At 42.9% G+C, this 22,507-nt stretch overlaps 1 protein-coding gene across 2 annotated transcripts in view; it reads left to right on the top strand.

The window, feature by feature from the left end:
• The window catches only part of ATP8A2 (ATPase phospholipid transporting 8A2), a 612,290-nt gene that overhangs the window by 565,730 nt on the left and 24,053 nt on the right, over positions 1–22,507 (top strand). For both annotated transcript variants that reach the window (XM_075198918.1, XM_075198920.1), the window contains one exon: positions 5,933–6,037. In XM_075198918.1, coding sequence (XP_075055019.1) covers positions 5,933–6,037 — 105 coding nt within the window. The remainder of the gene's footprint in view (positions 1–5,932; positions 6,038–22,507) is intronic.

The raw sequence follows: 22,507 nt of genomic DNA, 5'->3' as shown, positions 1-22,507 counted from the left end.
ATCAGGCCCTCTGTCTTTTTTGTGTGTTTCACTAGCTTGTACGTGCCATTGTGGGTCATATATGAGACAACAAATAGTATATATTGCCTTCTCATTTAGGACTGTTGCACTTGGATATATTTTCAACTCTCTGAGCATGCCCTATAGATCTTGGTCATATTGCGCATTTATTTTACATATTGGTTTTGGGCGATTGCAAAGGTAAAAGTGTCACATTAAAGTACTGCCCAGTTCGATCATTTCAAAAGATTATTTTTCCTATGCACAATAGACTTCCTGTTTGTGACCTTATTAAAGGACACTGCAACCAAATTGCAGTCTCCATTCAACTGTATTGAAGGCAATACAGTTGAATGACAAGCTTATAGTATTCCTCTACCACCATCTTAATCTCTCTAGGTCAGGGTCGGATTGGGAACTTAAAGTGGCCCTGGAAAAAATTATTGAAGTGGCCTCATGTGGGCGGGACCAAAATAACTGTAGGTGGGGCCAACACAAAAGTAGGCGGGATTTAGAACTACTGGAATCTGTTTGTAGTAACATTTAGGAAAACCTAGATGTGACGACTTTACACACAGTGGGTCATTTCTAAAGCAATGCAAGGCAAATGCTGCCAATCCGGTGTCATAAAATTACATGAATCCTTTTACATTATCTGCCACTGGTTTATGCCTCTGTGCTCCAACTTTAGTTGCCTACTAACACATCCTTCCAAAATTCCCTTCATAGAAACATACCTGACTTTGTTTAATAAATTTAACTATTACGAAAGATGTTGGCACAATCGTATTTGATCAGACTGCCAGAGCAGCATATAAGCAGCTCATGCACTGTTGTTTCCCTGACATCATGAGATGCAAATTAAATCTCTCTCTATATATAATATATAAATATGTGTACCGTGTGTTTCAAAAATGCATTAATAATAAGCCTTATAATATATGGCTGTCTAGGTGCGATCATCACAAAGGTGAAACAACATCTGCAAGAAAACACTTAATTTGCAACAAATGTGTATGAGCCCTAAATGTGCCCAGTGATTGGGGGTGGTTTGAATTAACAGTGTAGGGAGGGTTGACAGACAACGGCATAAGTAAAGGGGAGAGCTATTACAAGTGTTTGCTGGTGATATACTAAGTGCAAAGGAGGCATGATTAATTATATTGTCAGTACAATGGGGGCTGGCCATATTTTCAACAAAGTGATCTGAGAATGGGACCAGTGCAAGGTAGAAGGAGGTAATGGAATCAATGTAAGAACCACTAAAGTATCATCAGAGCTGGAATAAGGCTCTCGGGGGGGGGGCACTTAAGACAGGGGGGTTATTGTTTTAGATACATTTTAGACAAATACACAGGCAAAACTGTGTGTACTACTGTTAGGTGCACGCATCTCTGCCTTCACAAGCAGTACACTGTGAAGCAGGACATACCTCCCAACTGTCCTTGCTGTCTGACCAAATCCTGAATAAGCGAGACAGTCACCCAAATTCGGGACTGCCCCATCAGATTCAGGACAGTTGGCAGTCTGTCCTGCTCTCTCCTACCTGTTCTTGTCACTAACACGACCTGTGGCTGCTGGTTTCTTTAGATCAGTTGCTGCTTGTCTGGATACTGGAATACTGGAGGCCCTATTTGGAAAAAATAATGGGTACATGAAAATTAGAAAATGCCAATCAGCCCCAGCATTAAATCTATAGCATTCACAGTAAATAATTAGGCCTCCCTCTAGCCCAAACATTAAAATAATAGTACTCACATTTGATAAATAGATCTATTTCCATCCAACCAGCCCTGACAATAAATTAATAGTATACACATTTAATAAGTAGACCTACTTCCCTCCAATCAACCCCAGCAAAACATTAATAGCATTTACATTTAATATTACCATTTCCCACAATCATTCTGAGCATTAAATAAGTCATATTCACATTTAGTAAATAACTCTCCTACCCAAACTCAGTCCCACATTGAATTAATAGCCCCATATCACATCAGCTTAAAAGGTCCCGCCACCCCATCTTAATTTAATAGGCCCCACTATTTAATGAAATAGCCCACAAATAAATTAAATTGCCCCACCATCACCCCACAAATAAAATAGCACACATTAAATAATTAGCCCCCACCTAAACCCCACCATTAAATTAATAGCCTACCTTCCACCGATGTGCTATTAAGACAGCCCTCCTCCCTTCCCTCATATCACACATTATAGCAACATAACCCCCTTTCCTTCACAAATTATAGTAGCCCTTCCCTGTCCTTCACACTCCCTATTGTTTAGTATAGGCAGCCCTCCCTTAGTATAGTACAGACAGCCCCCCTTAGTATAGTATTGGCAGCCCCCCCCTTAGTATAGTACAGACAGCCCCCCTTAGTATAGTACAGGCAGCCCCCCTTAGTATAGTATTGGCAGCCCCCCCCTTAGTATAGTACAGACAGCCCCCCTTAGTATAGTACAGGCAGCCCCCCTTAGTATAGTACAGGCAGCCCCCCCTTAGTATAGTACAGGCAGCCCCCTCCCTTAGTATAGTATAGGCAGACCCCTTAGTATAGGTAGCCCCCCCTCACTTACCTTCAGTTACTCAGGCCAGTGACTTCTCTCACATCAGGCAGACAGGAAGTGAAGTTAGACTTCCTGTCTGCCGAACAGCAGCCTGGGAGCCCATACAGCAGCAGGCAGCCTAGCGATTGGCTGCCTGCTGCTGCCCACTGAACACCAATGGTTGTTGCTTCCCTGCACACCAGCCCACGACACCCCCCCCCCCCCCCGCGCGGTCGAGCACGATCCCCCCCCCCCCGGTAAGGTCTATGGCCAATCCGCCCCTGCTCTAGGTTACCCTATTACCACCCTCTACACAGCTAACACAAGACAACAACCCTCTGACCAACATAGTTGTGTGACTGAGCATACAGCCCACTAAATACTTTGTAAGCTTTGCATTCTAGCTGGACAAATATTTAATATGATGTAGCACTTACCCTTGTGTATCAAACCATTGTCCCATAGATTGTAAGCATGCGAGCAGGGAACTATTACCTCTCTGTCTGTCTGTATTACCCAGTATTGTTTTATTACTGTTTGTTCCAAATTGTAAAGTGCTACGGAACCTGCTTGCGCTATATAAATGTTGATGTAAAACACTTGCTAGGTATCCTGTGTTATCAAAGATATCATCATATATATGTGAATGTAGCCGCAGAAGAGGAATGCATAGTTGTAATCATCATCATATATTTATATAGCGCCACTAATTCTGCAGCGCTGTACGGAGAACACACTCGCATCAGTCCCTTCCCTAATAGAGCTAACAGTCTAAATTCCCTAACACACACACAGACAACAGACTAGGGCCAATTTGATAGCAGTCAGTTAACCTACTAGTATGTTTTTGGATTGTGGGAGGAAACCCACGCAAACACACAGAGAACATACAAACTCCACACAGATAAGGCCATGGTTGGGAATCAAACTCATGACCCCAGTGCTGTGAGGCAGAAGTGCTAACCACTAAGCCACCGTGCTGCATATATAGTTTTTATAGAAATGTGCAAAAGAAAAAAACTATAATCATCAAATAACTTCATTTTAAATAACACTAAATTTAATTTTAAACTTTAGATGCTATAATATGAATAGCAGAAAAAAATGAGTACCAAGTAGACGTGATATAGTATAATGTGTATTTGTTACACACATAGGTAAAATAAATGATATAAGAAGAACAAAGTGTAATGGATGAGCAGCAGGCAGACATCTGACAGCTCTTCTCCCCTCTCATCCCTCATTTATAGTTTTCTTGTTTCCACTAAATCATCTTACACATTTCATTACGGATAAGTGTCATCTTTTCACTGTTCCTTACATGCTTATTCCTGTTATATTTATTCAAATCGATCTTATTATGTTTGTTTTATGTCCTTTCAAACAGAACTGATACATTGTTGTTGTAGCCGTGTTACGCACTCATTTGTAACATTTCATATCTTTCTAAAAATGAGCCCCGCTGTGCATATTTTGGGACACCCTGGTAGAAGATGATTGCTCTATTATCTGATTAGTTGTTTTTTTTTGTGTTTGATCTGACATCCCTGGTGCCTGTCTGAATAAACAAATCTAGGGCATGCTGCACTTCAGTTCGCATGTTATGACATTACGGAGAGTGTTCCGAGGTACAATTACGCCTCCTGTACAAATCTACACCGACTGTCAATAATTCAAGAGCGTGTCATTCCCTGTAGATGGGATCCTTATTTATGAAGTGATGTGGGGGGTTTTTTTTTGTATCTCTCAGTGATGAGAGTCTCAATTATTTTATTTCTCCTTGTGCTGTGTGTTGCCTGATGTCTGCAGTGGTGAATCCTGCTATAATAATACCATAGTCAAGAACTTCTCGTTTAACCCACCATGTTCATGTGATTGTCAAGGCATTGTTTTGCCCTTAGATGCAGCAGTGAATTGTTGTGGATACAATTGTGTCCAGTACACAAAGCTGAGCTGTGTCATATCTAAAAGCCAAAGATATAAAGAACTTCACCTTGATAATATAAAGGCTTTGGTGTAAAACATAGAAATAAGCCAGAAAGATAAAGCAGGCTACTTAATAAAAGTTGCAGCAGGACACAACCAAAGGTATCAGAAGAACTGAGCAGAGGCCTGAGAGGGTTTTAAATAAAAATTGTGTTACCAGGGGTCCCCCAAGGGACTGCAGTAATTGGGAAAAGAGACTTTATTTCCATTTGGTGTTTCACATTTCTAATTTACACTTGCTGTGCAGTTGAGTGCAAGCTACGTTTCACTGTTAGCAGACATTGCAAAAGGTTGGTAACAGTGACTAATCGGTGGTAATCGATTTCACGATTACCACCATTCCGACATTGAGGAGTCCTCAACTTAAATTCCAAATCTGTGAAAAAACTATTTAAATATAAGCAGACTTACCTCCATACCGACGCTGTAGGTCTCCGATCGCAGCAGGATGCTGACCGCAAGTTATTCCGACTAGTCAGGTGTCCGTCACTAGACTTTCACGTCATTGCGACCTCTATCACTTTTAATTTAAAGCGGCAATGTCAGGACTCCCGCAGGTTGAGTATTTAAATACTTAAGCCGACATTGCCGCTTTAAATTAAAAGTGATATTATTATTATTTTTATTATTATTATTATTATTATTATAGATAGTGGTCGCAGTGACGTGAAAATCTACTGACGGACACCTGACTAGTCAGAATAACTTGCGTACCCAACCCTGACTAATGGTGTGTTAATTTGGGGAGTGCCTACCTGCCATCCGCCTCACCACTTATTTAAGTTCTGATTAAACCCTAAAACATTTCAGTAGTGGTCAAAGTGGGGGAGTATACGGTGGTATTCCATACTGCCACTCTCCATTCCCTTACATTTCCATTACATTTTTCACACCACCACATCTAAATGTTCACTTCAACCACAACATTTACGTATATGTTCATAATTGTTTCTATTCTCAAGACAACTTAAATTTTCGGCTTAGGCAAGGAGTCCTGAGTGCCAGCATGCGGATGTCCCTGCCTGTCAGAGCATGATAGAACCTGTAGGGCCACTGGTTAGATATCTCTGGTGTAATCCTCTATTACCATGGAGCTCCACATAACTGTACCTGGATCCACGGATTGGTACATGTGGCCCAAGGTTGGAATCAGGAGACAAGTCTACACTCTGGGATACTACCCCCCACTATATCTTTGTTGAATATTATTACTTATTTTTGTATATGGATTTTCTGGTAGACCATACCCAATTTTAAATGAAAATATTACTATATGGAGTGCAAGAAGAGACTTGCAAAGGAACTAAAAAAAACTTTAGATGTTTTTGCAGAAAAGAAGAAATTTCATATCTTGTATGTGTTGTAAAATGTACTTGTTATTGGTTTGTTTCTGCAGGGCCAAGCATACCTACAGCAAAACACTGCTAGAGCAAATCCAGGAGATAGAGACCAGGACCAAAGAGATGAGCAAGGCTGCGCTTCGTGATTCCAACGGAAAAAGGTAAAACCGTTGTAACCTCCTGACTCTCATAGGTACCACGAGATCTGAAACAATGCAAAAGACCACAATATATATAAACAGAATGTACCCTTTTCTTTTAGTTAGTTAACGCGTTATTTTTTTTTTATTTTCTTGTTTAATTCGCTTTTTGCTTCAATATACTGTATATTTTTCTAATTTTGTTTTTTCTACAAGTCGTAGTAGATTAACATGAACTACAGAAAAATGTGTTCCTGTTCGGTACCAATAAACTTAAACTTTATATGTTTCACTACATGTTATCAATGTTTAACTACAGTGAGAAACAAGAACCAAAGTACATTATGCCTTATAATGTGTAATATTACTCTGCTTTAACCTATTTTAATTAGTTTTTCATTTTATGTTTAAGGACAGGAAATTATTGTTCGGATTAATGTCTGTGCCATAAACATTATTATTGTGCAGCATCATTTGTTCATCTTTAAGGGCCTGCACACCTAAGCGGCATTAAATGTAGACGGCCGGATTTATTTACCCAGCGTTAAAGAGGGGTCAGATCTTTCAGTGCTGTATCTGATTGGTTGCGAGTTGCTTTTAACTGATCTCATGTTGACTTTTATTGCTCTCACCACTTCATAGCAATCCTGGTTAAATCCAGTCTCCTGTATTTATGCCGCTTAAAAGTTGAACACCTTTAAAACTTGTAAAGTAATCATTTTAGTGCCTGAAGGAACAAGCTATAAACTACAGGCAGAATACATATGTATAGTAGTAGTGTAAACGCACAGAGGAATGAGACAGCCGTGTAATCAGATAGTCCCCTCTCAGGCATATCAGAGTTATGGTTCCTACACACGACATAAAACAACCGGCTGCATCATTGCTTTACTCTTGTTGACCAGAATTGACTTAAGGGCATGTAAGAGCTAGGTACAGACATAACTTTAAACCTGTGCTGCAGATAGTCGCATCCACTATTACCATAATGATCATTGACTTCTATGTTAAGTCTTACCAGCCAGCATTGGCAATTAGAGATTTGCCACACTCCCGATCCATCAAAACCGTGCCCCGTTTGGGCTCCAAAAACCTGTTCCTTGAAAATCTGGACTGGTTGGCTAAATTCTCCCTCCGTACCCCACGGCTTTTTAATATAATCAGTAGTAATAAGTTGCTTTGTGTATCATTTGTAGTCAGTTACTGCTGTCTTGTGGCTGCAATACAGCAAACACGAACATTCTTAAAGATATGTGGTTGTCGGCAGCATTAACGGTTAATTGAATTCCAGTTTGAAAAATAGTCTCGGGGTGAGATGGTACCTGACTTGTCTCATGCTTAATGACTGTGAGTGAACTCTGCTGGGAGTATCCTGTGTTGTGTTAACACTTAACAGAGGTTAAATGACTCTGAACAATTCAAAATACAGTGCTTCAGCCAGTAAGAATATTAAAGGTCAGCAATAGAAAATCTTCTTTATCTCTGGGTTTTCTTTGGTAGACTCTGAAATCTGCAGATGATATTACTAACATTACAATGCAGGCACTTTATCATATTTTATATTTATATTGTTTAATATTATGTATGTAAATACAGCACCTTAACAATTGATTATTAATGTACTTCATTTTTAATTGCCTATTAGCAATCCAACTGCTGCTCTACAGTTCGCTGTTCTCCATCAAATTACACATTATTATCAAACACTGATCAAAAACACAACCATGGAAAACAGCCTTTATAGAAATAAAACCTAAAATGTGGTTTAATATGGCAATGAACGGCTCAGCAACGACATAAAGAGGTGTAATATGTAATTGGTCTATTAGACGTATAGGTTAAGGTTTAATTATTAAGCAGACTCCATGTGAATTTTTAAAGAGAGGAAGTGTTTGAACGGCTGATAATTGCATTCAATGTTTTAAATCAACACTTCCATGAGTGTAGAGGGGGCTGATTGCTTGCCTGAGACCCTATCACTGCACTGCGGTATGAATCTCTGCGATGGTGTATCATGTTTTATTAAGCACCGCTGTGTCCGGCATCCAGTCCACTAACCCATGTAATAATGTTCCGTGTTTTGTATTAATTTTGCTGTATTCTCAACGCAGACTTTCATTTGTGTTCCTTCATGCAGATTTCCTTTACATTCACAAGGCATGCCTAGAAATGATGTAAGCAGCCCACCTCTGTTCTGCCTCTCACCCCTCCACACCAGTCCCCCCCCCCCCCTCTCCTAATTACTGCCAGATTTACTGGGTGGTCCAACTGTGTTCTAGATAATGGTGGAGTGCTTAAATCTTCTGGAGTTTGCAGTGTGTGCTCTATGGTGTGGCCTTCTGAGTGTTCTTCAGAACCGCACTCCTTTCATCTCTTCTCTTTGTATCTTGCCCCTTTCACACCTGCTTCAGTGGTGCATGTCTCCGGGGAGGGTGCCTGCCGTCTTGAGTAGATGAGTGGTGTGGTGGGATTTCATTCTGAAGCTTGTTTGTGTTTCAAACCTGCCCACCCCACTGTTCTCATGGAGTGTGTTTATCTGTGTAATAACCCGCTCTCTCCCCAGTCCTGCTGGGCACCTCCTGCCAGTCGCTGTGATAATTCTGTTAGCTTGGAAATGTGTTTAGCACAAATGAGTAACCAGAATCTTTTTGTTTCCAATAATGTTGTTCCAGTTTTATTAGAAACCTGCAGAGACAGTTATTTCCTACTGAGAGTCTTAAAGCTTCTTGTCAAACCTTCAGATTGTGTCACACATCTGATTGCTGTAACAAAAACTCAGCTTGTTTTAACTGCATTACCATACAAGGTGTAATATTTTAAATACATAACTCCTTTACATGCCCTACATATTGTTTAACCCTAGTATACAGTACATTATTTTATGCTGTAACTGATTATTTACTGATTAGTTGGTCCAGGTGGATTAGGACTTTAGCTGAATAATTTGTAATATAGACTACATGGGACACATTTTGTTACATTTACAAAGGTTGCAGCAACAAAATAAAGAAAAACAAGAAACCTGTTGTCTTTACAGTGTACCCATTACACACTAGAGGCAGCCATTTTGTGTCATCTCTGAGGCAGAAGGCACAAAGTGAATTGATAGGCTGAATAGGCAGCAACAGATCCTTGTTTATTTTAATAGCTTCTTGTCCTGTTTGTTGCTTTTTCTTTGCTTCTCCTTTTAATCTGAATCAAAGTAGAGAAATAACAAAACAAAAAGGAAAATCAAAGCAGGAAAACAGAGAGAAGAAGCACCATGCCCTAAACTGCTAATGTTGGCAGAAATACAGTATATTGGAAAGTATTAAATACAAAGTAATTGTTGTGGGTTATTATAATTCAGCACGGGAGAAGCGGTTTACAGTTAAAGTGGATTGTTAGTACACATTTGCCCAGTAATTAAAGAACAAATTTAATTCTAAGTCCAAAATGTATGTTCACTCTCATTTACTCCCCTCTCCTTGAGTATGAGCTCAGCTGTACAACCTTTGGGGCATATTTAATGAGCTCCGGAGATTGCGGTTATGTTCCAGAATGGCTGCAAAGTTAATCCATGTTACCACAAAAACGCAGATTTCCCTTCACCCCCCATAAGATTGCGAAAGAACATCTGCGTTGTTGCGGAACCGTATTACCTTATGTAATACACAGCCGCCGCGTAACCGCGATCTTCAGAGCTATTTGAATATGCCCTTTTATGTCATTTACATAACAACTTAATATGCATACATTGTCATTAATTATGCAGTCAGCGCTAGTTGTTCCATAATGTGCTTGCAGAGGGTGGGGTACATAATTGCGATGGAGCTAATGTCGGCACTTAATCTGCCGACATGAAAATGTCGCCAGGTTAAATGCAGACACTTAAGCTGGATACACACTACACTGTTTTCGACCAATAATCGGCTGAATCAGCCGACATACGATCGCTCGTTCAAAATTCGGGTCAGTATGTACAGTGACACGATGGTCGACAGTCTGCCCAAATGGACGATTGTAGCCTCATTTGATTGGTCGTACCGTTTAATATTTTCGTTCCAATCTCGTTTCCGCTGTGTAGTGTGTATAAACTTCCGACCGATCCACAACAGTGAGTACGAAATTACAATCATTGCTCACGACAACATGGCTGTAAAAATTCGCTAAAGGGACGTCCGATCTTCCCTTTATCGTCCTAAACAAGTCTAGTGTGTATGCAGTCCATGGACCGAGCGATCGGACCATCGATCGCATGTAAAATCGCTCGGCATAAAAAGTTGGTCGAAATTTCTGTAGTGTGTACCCAGCTTTACATTGTGCAGACAGGTTGACAATGTCTTCAGTGTAATTGGCGACCTTGACAATGTCACCAATCACAATGCCGACATTAAAAGAGCAATGCAGCCGGGTCCGAGGAATAGCCATCGGACGTGGCGACATTGGTCTTTTAATGTCGGCATTGTGATTGGCAACTTGTCTGCACAATGTACGTGTCTGCATTTAGCCGTCACAGTTATGACCGCCACCGCTTGCAGACAACAGAGGATTATTGTGGAGAGAATGCTAAGAACTGTATAGTACAAGAGTGCGTAGTCAGAGCTCAACCTCACACGTTATGCAATAGTTGAAAACTATGAAATGATAAGTCCCCCCTAGTGTTCACATAGAATGCAATAACACAGACTTCATCTATTTCCTTGGAAGTACTCCGCCAGTTTCATATTGAGGCGGATGGGAATGAGATATCACAATACAAAGAGAGATGGCGTACAGTACAGACAAGACCTTATATAGTCCCCTTTGTGCTGCAGTGACCAATGTTGCTTTGTTAATTATGAAAACAACTTCTATTCTTGTTATTTCCAAAGTACCCTTATGGGAACCACATTATACAAAAGTGAACAAACATTCAGAAATCAGCTTGTGATTACAAGTCCTAGCCTAGGTCCACAGATTACCTGCTCCATTGAAAGCGCTGTTTGAAGTTGCCGTTCCTCAGTGTATTGCCGATCAGATCACAAGTTAGGTGTGTTACCAGATGAAAGAGCATGTTCTATTCCCGTTTCCATCCCTGGGATAATAACAACAAGGAATAGCTTCATTATCATGCTGAGCCTAAAAGAAACCTCAAAGTGAAATAATGAAATATATAAATAGAAAAATAAATCATACACCTGGCTTTTAAAAGAAGGTTTTTTTTAAAATATTTTTTCAATCTCCATGTAAACATTTGCTGTTTGTTTTTTATAAACACTAGTAATACTTTTTAAGTGTTTGTTCACTTGTTTTGTTTAATCTATTAATAGGACCTGCTTGTTCCCGTTGGTTTATTAGTTCAGATGTGTCTGTGTTTGTAGTGAGAGAATTGAACATGACACACCTACACAGAACTGGCACAGATCAATGGATCCGCTAACCTTATTGATACATCCAAACAGCAATACTTATACGTTATTTATGTTAAGGTTATTTGTATCCTATAGATTTTTTTTTTATTTTTTTTTATCTGAGTTGTCTATACTGAGGACAGACATTATAGCTGGAAGTGCGTTGGTTGCATACCACAGCAGAAATAGCCAATTTTTGGCTTGTACAATATTCCTGAGAATGACGCAGCCTATGTGGTGGCGGATTACATTTGGGCAGGATGGTGTGACTGCCCGGGCGTTAGGGGTCCTATAGTTCTGGCCTCGTTCTCCCCTAAGTGCCTGCTGCTGTCTGTCTTCATTTATTGTAGGTTTTTTTGCGCAGTGGGAGGGGGTTTGTCAGACACTGTGCATATCAGACTAATTGTACAGCCTCAGCCAATCAGAATGTAGTGCTGAATGCTGAGTTCGTGTTACATTCCGACTGACGCGCTGCCAGGGCTGGTGCTACCATTAGGTGACCCTAGGCAGTTGCCTATGGTTAGGGGTAACCCAAAACAGTGAATAAATGACATCATGTCATTCACCCAGTGATTTTAATGCCCCTGTGGCGCACCTATATGGAGCGCCGTCCGCTGAACAAGAATCTGCCAGCTAAGATAAGGGTCTTTAGTTTCCCTTGACATCCCCAACCCGTTATGACTCCTTATGGGGCAGGGGTCTTCAGGCCCACCTAAGCCTTTTGGCATCAGACTACGGCAGCTTGCTCCATCAGAGATGGAGTCTCCCTCCTACTAGGACAGAACTACATTTGATCATAGCCAAAAAGCCTGAGAAGCAATACTACCCAATGTGCTACTATACTGTGTTTAAATTACTAAACTAAAGTTGCGAAAACTGTAAACCACAGTGCAAGGGCCAATTTAAATAGTGATCTGTTTAACCTATGGCTAGCTTCAAGCTAGGACTCATTTTTTTGAACAAAATAATGTTTTTTTAAAAAAGAGTTCGAGCCCTATGCAAACAGTTTATATTACCTGCAATTTAAATGCAAATCCCTTTAGTAGCATATTCTATATACAACAAATGGCGTAATTTTGAATAAATATCTACTTTTTACATAGGACTAGATCCATATTTTGGATAAGAATATTATGCAACACTAGCTCAGGGTCTTGTGCTTCATTATATGTTTATTCTTTTTATTTGACAAAACTGCACAATAACTTGTCACATGTTCTTCATATAGTTCTCAATATCCAATCAAATTCTGCATGCAAGGTTGACTGATATAAGTTCCTGGGTGTGGTTTTATGGGCCTCAGACCAGCTCAGTCTACTTCTGAACTATAAATTCACTAAGGTCATCACTAAGGCTGGTTACACACTACAGAATTTTCGATCAATGTGTTATCCACAGTGATGTTACCTACGACTGAATTTCCGATCGGTCGGTAGATTCATGCCTACATACTATAAATGTTTTCAACTAGTTTTGCACGAACAACCGAACGGGCATCGATTTTGGTCAGGCATAACGTCGTCTCAAAAGATTGTGATTCCGCACACACTGAAACGATATCTGGCCTTCCTGCAGCCATATGCCAAATACATTTAAATAAAGGGCTGAACCTCATCGGCAAAAAATCCCACAATTCTTCTCCTCCTCTTCTGCCTGTTTGAGTATTCTTTTGATTTGATTTTCCACGAGCAAGGATGGGATCTGTAGGTCTCAATGAGAATGCAGCCTATCCATCAGTTAGGAACCAACCTGAGGTATTCTCTGACCAATATTCATGAGCATAAATAATAGAGCATTCACAGTCTGTCTTCATTCTCAAGAATTTTAGTTGTGCTCATAAACAGTGTGACAGTGGTGCACTGTAATTTCCCAGTAGAATTTAGAATCTTATTCCTTCCCTCATTGAGTGCCAACAGTGTATGTGGCCAGGGCCAGTGCTCAGTTGTTTTAGAGCCTCCCTGCTTAGGGTCGGTGTGTCACTGTGAAGTCCTGCTTGACACTTCAGTGCACATATGTGGAAGAGGTTTCACTGCACAAGCACTGCTCTCCCTACCACTTTACTTACTCGCAGAAGGTGGAGTGGCTCCCGCCCTGCTCTCCTTACCACTTTACTTACTCGCAGAAGGTGGAGTGGCTCCCGCCTTGCTCTCCCTACCACTTTACTTACTCGCAGAAGGTGGAGTGGCTCCCACCCTGCTCTCCCTATCACTTTACTTACTCGCAGAAGGTGGAGTGGCTCCCGCCCTGCTCTCCCTACCACTTTACTTACTCGCAGAAGGTGGAGTGGCTCCCGCCCTGCTCCCCCTACCACTTTACTTACTCGCAGAAGGTGGAGTGGCTCCCGCCCTGCTCTCCCTACCACTTTACTTACTCGCAGAAGGTGGAGTGGCTCCCGCCCTGCTCTCCCTACCACTTTACTTACTCGCAGAAGGTGGAATGGCTCCCGCCCTGCTCTCCCTACCACTTTACTTACTCTAAGAAGGTGGAGTGGCTCCCACCCTAACCAGAAAGAAAAAACATTTTGTGCAGGTGGGCTGACATAAGCCATGTGTCCTCAAGTGCTTAACATGTTACACCAGCCTAGGTGTCGCTTTAGCGGCCGGATCCATTTCAGTTAAATTCCCAGATTCTATTTTAGAGACTATTCGTATGTGTAAATATTCCCAGAAGGCACATGGGACATAGCCATAGGATTTAGGAGGGAAAAAAGAAAGGGTTACTGTATTGAAAAATAGACTACAAATGGCTTGTATTGACTACCACATTGGTACTGGAACATGCTAATAACAGTGAACCATTAGGATATTACATATATAGAAACACAGCACATTACCTCCTTCATATAGCTTCAGATTGCAAGCTTTAGTGAATATAGCCCTCTCTCATATATATATATATATATATATGTGTGTATCTTTACTGTGTTCATTTTATATCCCAATTTGTACAGCACTGCAGAAAATGTGAGTACTATATATATAAAGAATAATACTGAGTTGCCTGGAACCAGTGTGTTTTGTGGTGAACAGCTGACTATTTGTGGGTGGAAACTGACACCCAACTGCCAGGACAGGTTAACACAATCTTTGAAGGCTGTATTGCCCGACAACAGCTGGATAAGTAAAATACTCTGCTCCTGCCGTATTATAGAAGGTTGGCTGTCTTTACCGTGGAGACAACTCATTTATCACAGTGCATTTTTAAGGCTCCTTCAGACCAGCATTTTGCTAGATTACACTCGTGCCGCTTTCAAGATAGAAATCAAAGTGATCAAACCACACGGCAGACACAGGGATCGTTGATTTATTAGGAAAGATCCTTCTGAGTCAGAGGGAAAACAATGACTTACAACTCTTATTAAAAAAAACCTGTAATAGTGATCTTTTCTTAGCTTGAACGTTACCTATTGGTTATTATTAAATCACTGTTGCATGCAGGGCCGGTGCTAGGGTCCATGGCGCCCTAGGCATTTTTACAAAATCGGCGCCCGCTCACCCCGTCTTTCCTTACCTTGTCTCACCACCGCCGCCTTTCTGCTCCGTCTCCTTCCCTCCACTCACTGACACTAGTGAGTGGAGGGGAGGAGACGGAGCAGAGAGGCGGCGGTGGTGAGCAATAGCCTCTTCCCCCCCCCCCCCCGTGCATCTGAATGCTGTGCGGCGGCCGTGACAGGTATGGTCAGCGGTCGCCGCACAGTTTTAAAATTAATTTCCAATTCTGTGGCATCCTCCAGAGCCCGGCGCCCTAGGCAAGTGCCTAACCTTGCCTAATGGGAGCGCCGGGCCTGGTTGCATGTTATCTAACAGTAATGAGGGGTGGTAGGAGACCTGAATTATATCGTCCTGTAATCATCTGACCCCTATTAGCTACAAACGTCCCAAAATTCCATGCCAAGCTGTGCCAAAGCCATGCCCATATATACCAGTGACACAAAGCCCAACATTTTCTGAAGGCCAGTAGTTTTTACTGACACATTCTTTAAGCAGATGAGATAACGTGAGAATAGAAACTTATAGAGGGCTACTGAGAGCCTCTCATACAGCCATAAACACATGTATTTTGGAAAAAAATGTGCATTGGGAATAATATGAATTAGTTATAATGGATAAATATTCCCACATTCTAATGCAAATCTGACAATGCAATCAAGAATGCAGGTTTTTCAAACACTTCAGTGGAGCTTACAGTCTAAATTCTCTAATACACGCCCACAAACACGTACATATTACCATACTTATCTACTCTCCCGGAATGTCCGGGAGGCTGACACATTTCTGGAATTTTTAACGGGCTCCAAGGAGAGCACCCTTCCAGATTACCACCAGCATCCCTAGTGAAGGGGCTGAGATGGGGCCTAGATGGCATGATTCATTGTGAATCCTGTCATCATGTCGACTATGCACGGTGGGGAGCCATGATAATGTAATTTTGTCTGACCCCCCAGAGCTCCCCTGCTGTTAAAAGTATGATATTACCTTCATAGAGATCATCGTTCAGGTTATCCTCCCACTTATTATTATTTTTAATATTCATTTTTATTTATAGGGTGCCACAAAGTGTCCGTAGCACCGTACAGAGACAAACAATAGTACAGTACAAGGTAAAACAGTACAGTTAACAATAAGCACTATAACTCAGGAAGCTCAAATCACAGCTAAAGAGACAGGCTGAAAGGTTACGGGAGAGGGATATTAGCACAGGTTGGAAACCTGTGAACAAGAGGGTGGGTGCGGATGACAGGTAAGAGCCACTGAATGGTGCAGAGAAAAGCGCGAGGAGACAGAGGGCAGAAGGTCCAAGAAGGAGGTGGGCTGAGTAGCTGGAGAGGAAAGTTAAAAGTGGTGGAAACAGGAGAAGAGAGGGCCGTGCTCAAAGGAGCTTACAATCTAAAGGGAGAGGCAAACAAACTGAAAACGCAAGGGTGATACAGAGATAGATTCACAGAAAACGAGAAAGGAAGGGGGAAAAAGGGATGAGAGGGAAAGGTAGCCGACAAGGTGGGTAGTTAAGCGGATGACTGAAGGGCCTTTAAGAAGAGCTGGGTTTTTAATGCCCGTTTGAAACTACAAATTGGCCAATGTTCTGATGAAACAAGGGAGAGCATTCCAATGGAGGGGGCAGCATGGGAGAAGTCTTGAATGTGTGCGTAAGAAGAGATAATCAGAGGGGAAGAGAGGCGACGATCATTGGCCGATAGCAGTGGAGGAGTGTGAATAGAGATGAGGTTGTAAATGTAGGGAGCAGTGGAGTTAGCGAGGGCTTTGTATGTGAGGGTAAGGTGCAACCCAAATTTACCTTTGGGATTCCCAGTGGCTACCAAACACCAGAATAAACTGGTTTGTTATATTATATCTGCTGCCACCTGCCAAATTGCAACCGACTGGAAACACATGCTCCCCCTCTCTCTCTCCACTGTAATTACCAGAATATGGCATGTCCACTGCATGGAATTTCATGGCCAGCATTATCAATAACTCCTCTAAAATGTTTAACAAAGTGTGGGAGCCCTGGTTGTCCTACTTTCAATTCCACACCCCCTGCGCTACCTCCCCCTCCTCTCCCTTGGCGGTTTCTGCCATACTGACCCTCCCCCGTTCTTTTTTCTTTCGCTCTTTTCTTCTTTCGTCCTTAATTTCAGTCCTGTATATCTTCTTTTGCTCCTTCTATTCACTTTACTTTCCTCTCCAAACATAAAACCACCGGTCATCCTGATTTAGGGGTCTATGTATCAAGCATATTTAACACATAAAACATGCGAAAACTTCTGTTTTATGTATGTTTGCTATGCATTACATGCCTACAGAAATCTCCTCCGTTTAGACTAATACCGTGCAGCATCACAGTCCCCATAGGTTAATATGGGAACTGTATTGTTCTGCAAAGCATCAAGCTTTGCTAAGCTATACATTGCGCAGACAGGTAACGCCATCTCAGGATGGCGTTACCTGTAATTTCCTACGGGATCCTGCTGAAGCCTCTCTGGCTTCACAGAATACGATACAGTGTTATGTGCTGTGCGCATGCGCACAGCGCTTTCGGTGACAGGAGGAAGCTGCCGGTAAACAGGAAATAAAGTTTGTAGCATAAGGGTCACTTCGCCGGGGCTCCCAGCGTAGCCCCGGCATGGTGCATCGCTGCGGTACATAAATATACATTACTGCACTGTGCAGCGGTGCACATTTAGCTGTACCGCATCTAATTGATGCATAGACCCCTGAATGTCTATGTTTCTGAGTAGTGGAAGTTCTCTTTACAGATGACTTTTGTTATTTTCTGTAACAATGTATTTATACTCTGTTATCTTGAACGTAAATAAAAACTTGTTTTCAAAAAAATAAAAAAAAAGTATGATAATAACATACCAGTATATTTTATAGCTGTGGGAGGAAACCAGAGCAGGTAGAAGGTAGAGATAATCCACACGAATGCAGGTAGAACATACAAACTCCACACAGATAGTGCCCTGGTGGAAATAGAGCCCATGGTCCAGCAATACTAACCTCTGTGCCATACATTCACATGTTCTAGTTATAAACTGGAATTCCACTTGATTAAACGTGTAAGAGGGGTCTCAGTCTCATAGGTGTCTCATGAATTGGAAATGAAGCATTCACAACACTGCCCTATATTGATATAAATTAAATGACACAGTGATCCCTGCTTGAGCTGACAGATAAGGCTGTAGGTTGCCAGTCCTAAGATGGCCGCACACCTGCAGATTTGGTCCATCAGTTTTTTACTGACCATTGCATTGATCGCACTGAACTATCAGTGATCACCCATTGGTACATGTGGAGGCAGGGCCAGATTAACCTGAGGTCTAACTGGGCTATAGCCCAGGGGTCTCGGGCATCCAGGGGGTCCTTCAAAGTCCTCAGCAGCATTATTGATTGGTCTGGGGGCGGGGGCGCCCCCAGCCCGATCAATGCTGCTGAGCACTGTCACTGTAGTCCTCCGTCCCCGGCGCTCAGTAATCTGCTTACTGAGGAGATCTCGCGAGAGGACTACAGTGACAGGTAAGCGCTTGGTGGGGGGGGAGGCCCTCACGGGCTACGGGGGGCGGCGGGTGGCTCACATTGGGGGCCTCACGGGGGAATGGAGGCGCCCTTAGCCCAGGGGCCTCCATTCCCTTAATCCGGCCCTGTGTGGAGGTGGTAGGGGGGGTTTGTCCCCATTGTGATTCCCTTGTTCTGCCTGGGTGACTGGATGTCTGCATTTATGTCCCTTAACACATAAGTGGGCAAACTGTTTGCAGATCCATTTGTTCAGTAATCACAGTATTACAGCGTGTGACCAGATCTGCATTAAGAGAGCATCAATCAGTGCAATGTTTTGCTTTGATATTGGTATTGTTTTGCATTGAATATTATTGTAATCAGAGGTCGAAGTGGAAATTTAGAAGTGGCGGTATGGAAATGTAAGTGAATGGAATTTGATAGTTTTACAATAAAGACAGTAGTTGCTGTGTCATACCACCATGTACACCTGCACTTCCACTACTGATTGTAAAAAAAAAATTTTTTTTAGTATATCTTGTGGCTCAAGAATGTGATTCACAGAAGAAGCTTTATTGAATGTGATCAACTAGGGCTCCTAAGACCAACAAACTAAGCTCCTCTCGTCCTTGCGCTGCACACGGACCAGTGACCATCGGTAAGGGTGTGACTTTATTCTGTGGATAATATTATAGGGGCTCGCCTTGCAAGTTGTGAACCATTGAAAAAGAATCTGTATTAAGAATTTTAAAAGAATTTAAAGATGGACAAAATATTCAACTGATACATTGTTTAATATTAAGGGGGAAATTAAATTCCCCCCGAAGTACCGCCGCACTAAAACTATTACCGTTATTACGGTGGTTTTAGTCCCGGCTTTCAGCTCAGGGAGCTGCGAGCAAAAAGGCGGCGTTAGAACTACCGTACAACGGTAATAATGCGCAGGCCGCTTTACTTTTACCAGTAACGCGGCCAATTGAATACCCCCCTGAGTGTTAAGAGTAGCATCTTTTACTTACTAATCGGCAACAATGTTTTACTGTCTGCCAGTAAATTTGCTGGCAGTTGGGAACCCATACTTGTCTGCTATCCGGCAGACCCCCGAAGTTCAGGTGTTTCTCCTGCACCCCTACAAAGTGGGCGGGAACAGGGCCTCATTGAAGTGATTCTGTGAAAATCGAGTCATTTTGGCCCCACGACAGGATGACTTAATCACAACGTTTTGTTCATGGGGCGGCCCAAAATGATGTGATTTGTGGCACCATATGTGATCATCATCATCATCATTATCTATTTATATACCGCCAGTAATTCCACAGCGCCCTGCCACATTGGAGCTTATAGTCTAAATTCCCTAACATACACACACACACACAGACAGACAGACAGACAGAAAGAGACTAGGGTCAATTTGATAGCAGCCAATTAACCTACCAGTATGTTTTTGGCGTGTGGGAGGAAACCGGAGCACCTGGAGGAAACCCATGTAAACACGGGGAGAACATACAAACTCCACACAGATTAGGCCAAGGTCGGGAAGTGAACTCATGACCCAGTGCTAACCACTAAGCCCCCCTGCTGCCCATCAAGACTCCTTGTAGTGTTGCGTAATAAATCTGTGCATAGAATAAAATAATTATGATAATAACATAATAATAGCTTTATATCAAACATTTACAGTTCTGTTTAGCTCATCAGATAGTATCGGTAGTATCATTTAATCTACAGTAACTTGCATTTTAGGTTCAGTGGCCCCTTAAATTCTGCATTTACTACTAAATTCTATGTTTAACCAAACCCTCCTCCCTGTGTAGATGTAATCTGCTGCTCCGCCCCTCCTTGTTCTTTACATTCTATTCACTAGTATCTGCTCCCTAGACAGTGTGTCACCACCGGCCTATCATTGTCTGCAACCTTTTTCACAGGCTGCGGCTTATCTCTGGGGCTCTCAGTCCTTTAGCATCCGTCAAGAACCTCTCTGTACTTTCTTCAAGACCCTTCGTAGATAAGCACTCCAGTTATAATTTGTAATAAATGCCAAGGAATTTCATCTTCTCATACCATAGACTATACTTGTTTGCTCTTTATCCAACTAGTTATGATAAAAAAAAGTGTTTTATTATATCCAGAGGACAGTGTTCTTAAGCATTGCTAGAAAATAGACACAATTTAATGTGGGGGGATATGGAAATAATAATAATGCCTCCTAGCAGACGTGCTGGGAATAAATCTATGTTAAGGACTTAATCAGATATAAAGCAAAACATAAAAATTATACATAAATACACGATCAGCCACAACACTAAAACCAATGGCAAGCGAAGTGAATACCCGTGATTATCTTGTTATAATGGCACCTGTCAAGGGATGGAATATATTAGACAGCAAGTGAACAGTCAGTTCTTGCAATTGGAAGCAGGAAAAATAGGCAAGTGTCGTTCTCCAAAATGGCAGGGAGGGGGGGGGGTGTTCCCGGTATGCAGTAGTTATTACCTATCAAAAGTGGTCCAAGGAGGGACAACTGGTGAACCGGCGACAGGGTCATGGGCACCCAAGGCTCATTAATGCGCATGGGGAGCGAAGGCTAGACCGTCTGGTCCAATCCCACAGAAGAGCTACTGTAGCAAAAATTGCTGAAAACGTTAATGCTGGCTATGATAGAAAGATGTCAGAACACACAGTGCATCACAACTTGCTGCGTATGGGGCTTTGTAGCTGCAGACCAGTCAAAGTGCCCATGCTCATCCCTGTCCACTGCCTAAAGGGCCTATAATAGGGACGTGAGCCCAGAACTGGACCATGGAGCAATGGAAGAAGGTGGCCTGGTCTGTTGAGTCATGTTTTCTTTTACATCATGTTAACAGCCAGGTGTGTGTGCATCAATTGCCTTAGGGAAGAGATTGCACCAAGATGCACTATGGGAAGAAGGCAAGGCGGCGGGGGCAGTGTTCCTGGGGTGACGTCATCACGCCCAATGACATATTCATTGAGGAGCTGAGAGAAGGAGAGGAGGCTGCCGGGCCATGTGACTTCCAAGTCAGGTGATTTATTTTTTTCTCTTTCTTCGGCTGCAATTTATTATCCTGGGCCAGCGGACAAGCAGCAGCAGGGAGGACAGGTGGAGGGGAGCGCATCTCAGGCTTGGCACTCCCCCGCCTTTCTTTCCCTGCTCACAGCGGGCCCCCTGGGAACCACTGGGCCCTAGGCATGTGCCTAGGTTGCCTAGTGGTAAATCCGCCCCTGCTACTCAGCCTACTCACCGAAACACCCCTATGCTCCCAGAAGCACCCCTACTCACCCGGGAACACCCCTACTTACCCCAGAACACCTCTACTCACCCTGGAATGCCCCTACTCACCCAGGAACTTCCCTACTCACCCCGGAACGTCCCTACTCACCCCAGAACTCCCCTACTCACCAAGGAACTTCCCTATTCATCCTGGAACTCCCCTACTCACCCAGGAACTCCCCTACTCACCCAGGAACATCTCTACTCACCCAGGAATGCCCCTACTCATCCCGGAACTGCCATACTCGCCCAGGAATGCCCCTACTCACCCCGGAACTGCCCTACTCACCCAGGAATGCCCCTACTCACCCCGGAACACCCCTATTAACCCAAGAACACCTCTACTTACCGCAGAAAACCCCTATCTCACCCTGAAATGCCCATATTCACCCGGAACTCCCCTACTCACCCAGGAACATCTCTACTCACCCCGTAACTGCCCTACTCACCCAGGAATGCCCCTACTCACCCAAGAATGCCCCATCTCACCCTGGAGCTGCCCTACTCACCCAGGAATGCCCCTACTCACCCAGGAATGCCCCATCTCACCCTGGAGCTGCCCTACTCACCCAGGAATGCCCCTACTCACCCCAGAACTTCCCTACTCACCCAGGAACTCCCCTACTCGCCCAGGAATGCCCATACTCACCCCAGAACTGCCTCTACTCAACCAGGGTCTTCCTTACTCACCCTGGAATGCCCCTACTCACCCAGAACTCCCTCACTCACCCAGAACTCCCTTACTCAGCCAGAACTCCCCTACTCACCCAGGAACTCCCCTTTCCACACAACTCCTGACATCAGAAGATGCTACATGTTTACACGTCCCATACAG

Source organism: Mixophyes fleayi, chromosome 2, assembly GCF_038048845.1.
Source record: "Mixophyes fleayi isolate aMixFle1 chromosome 2, aMixFle1.hap1, whole genome shotgun sequence".
Taxonomy (NCBI): domain Eukaryota; kingdom Metazoa; phylum Chordata; class Amphibia; order Anura; family Limnodynastidae; genus Mixophyes; species Mixophyes fleayi.
The sequence above is the reverse complement of the archived record's forward strand: the minus strand, read 5'-3'. Positions and strand labels throughout refer to the sequence as shown.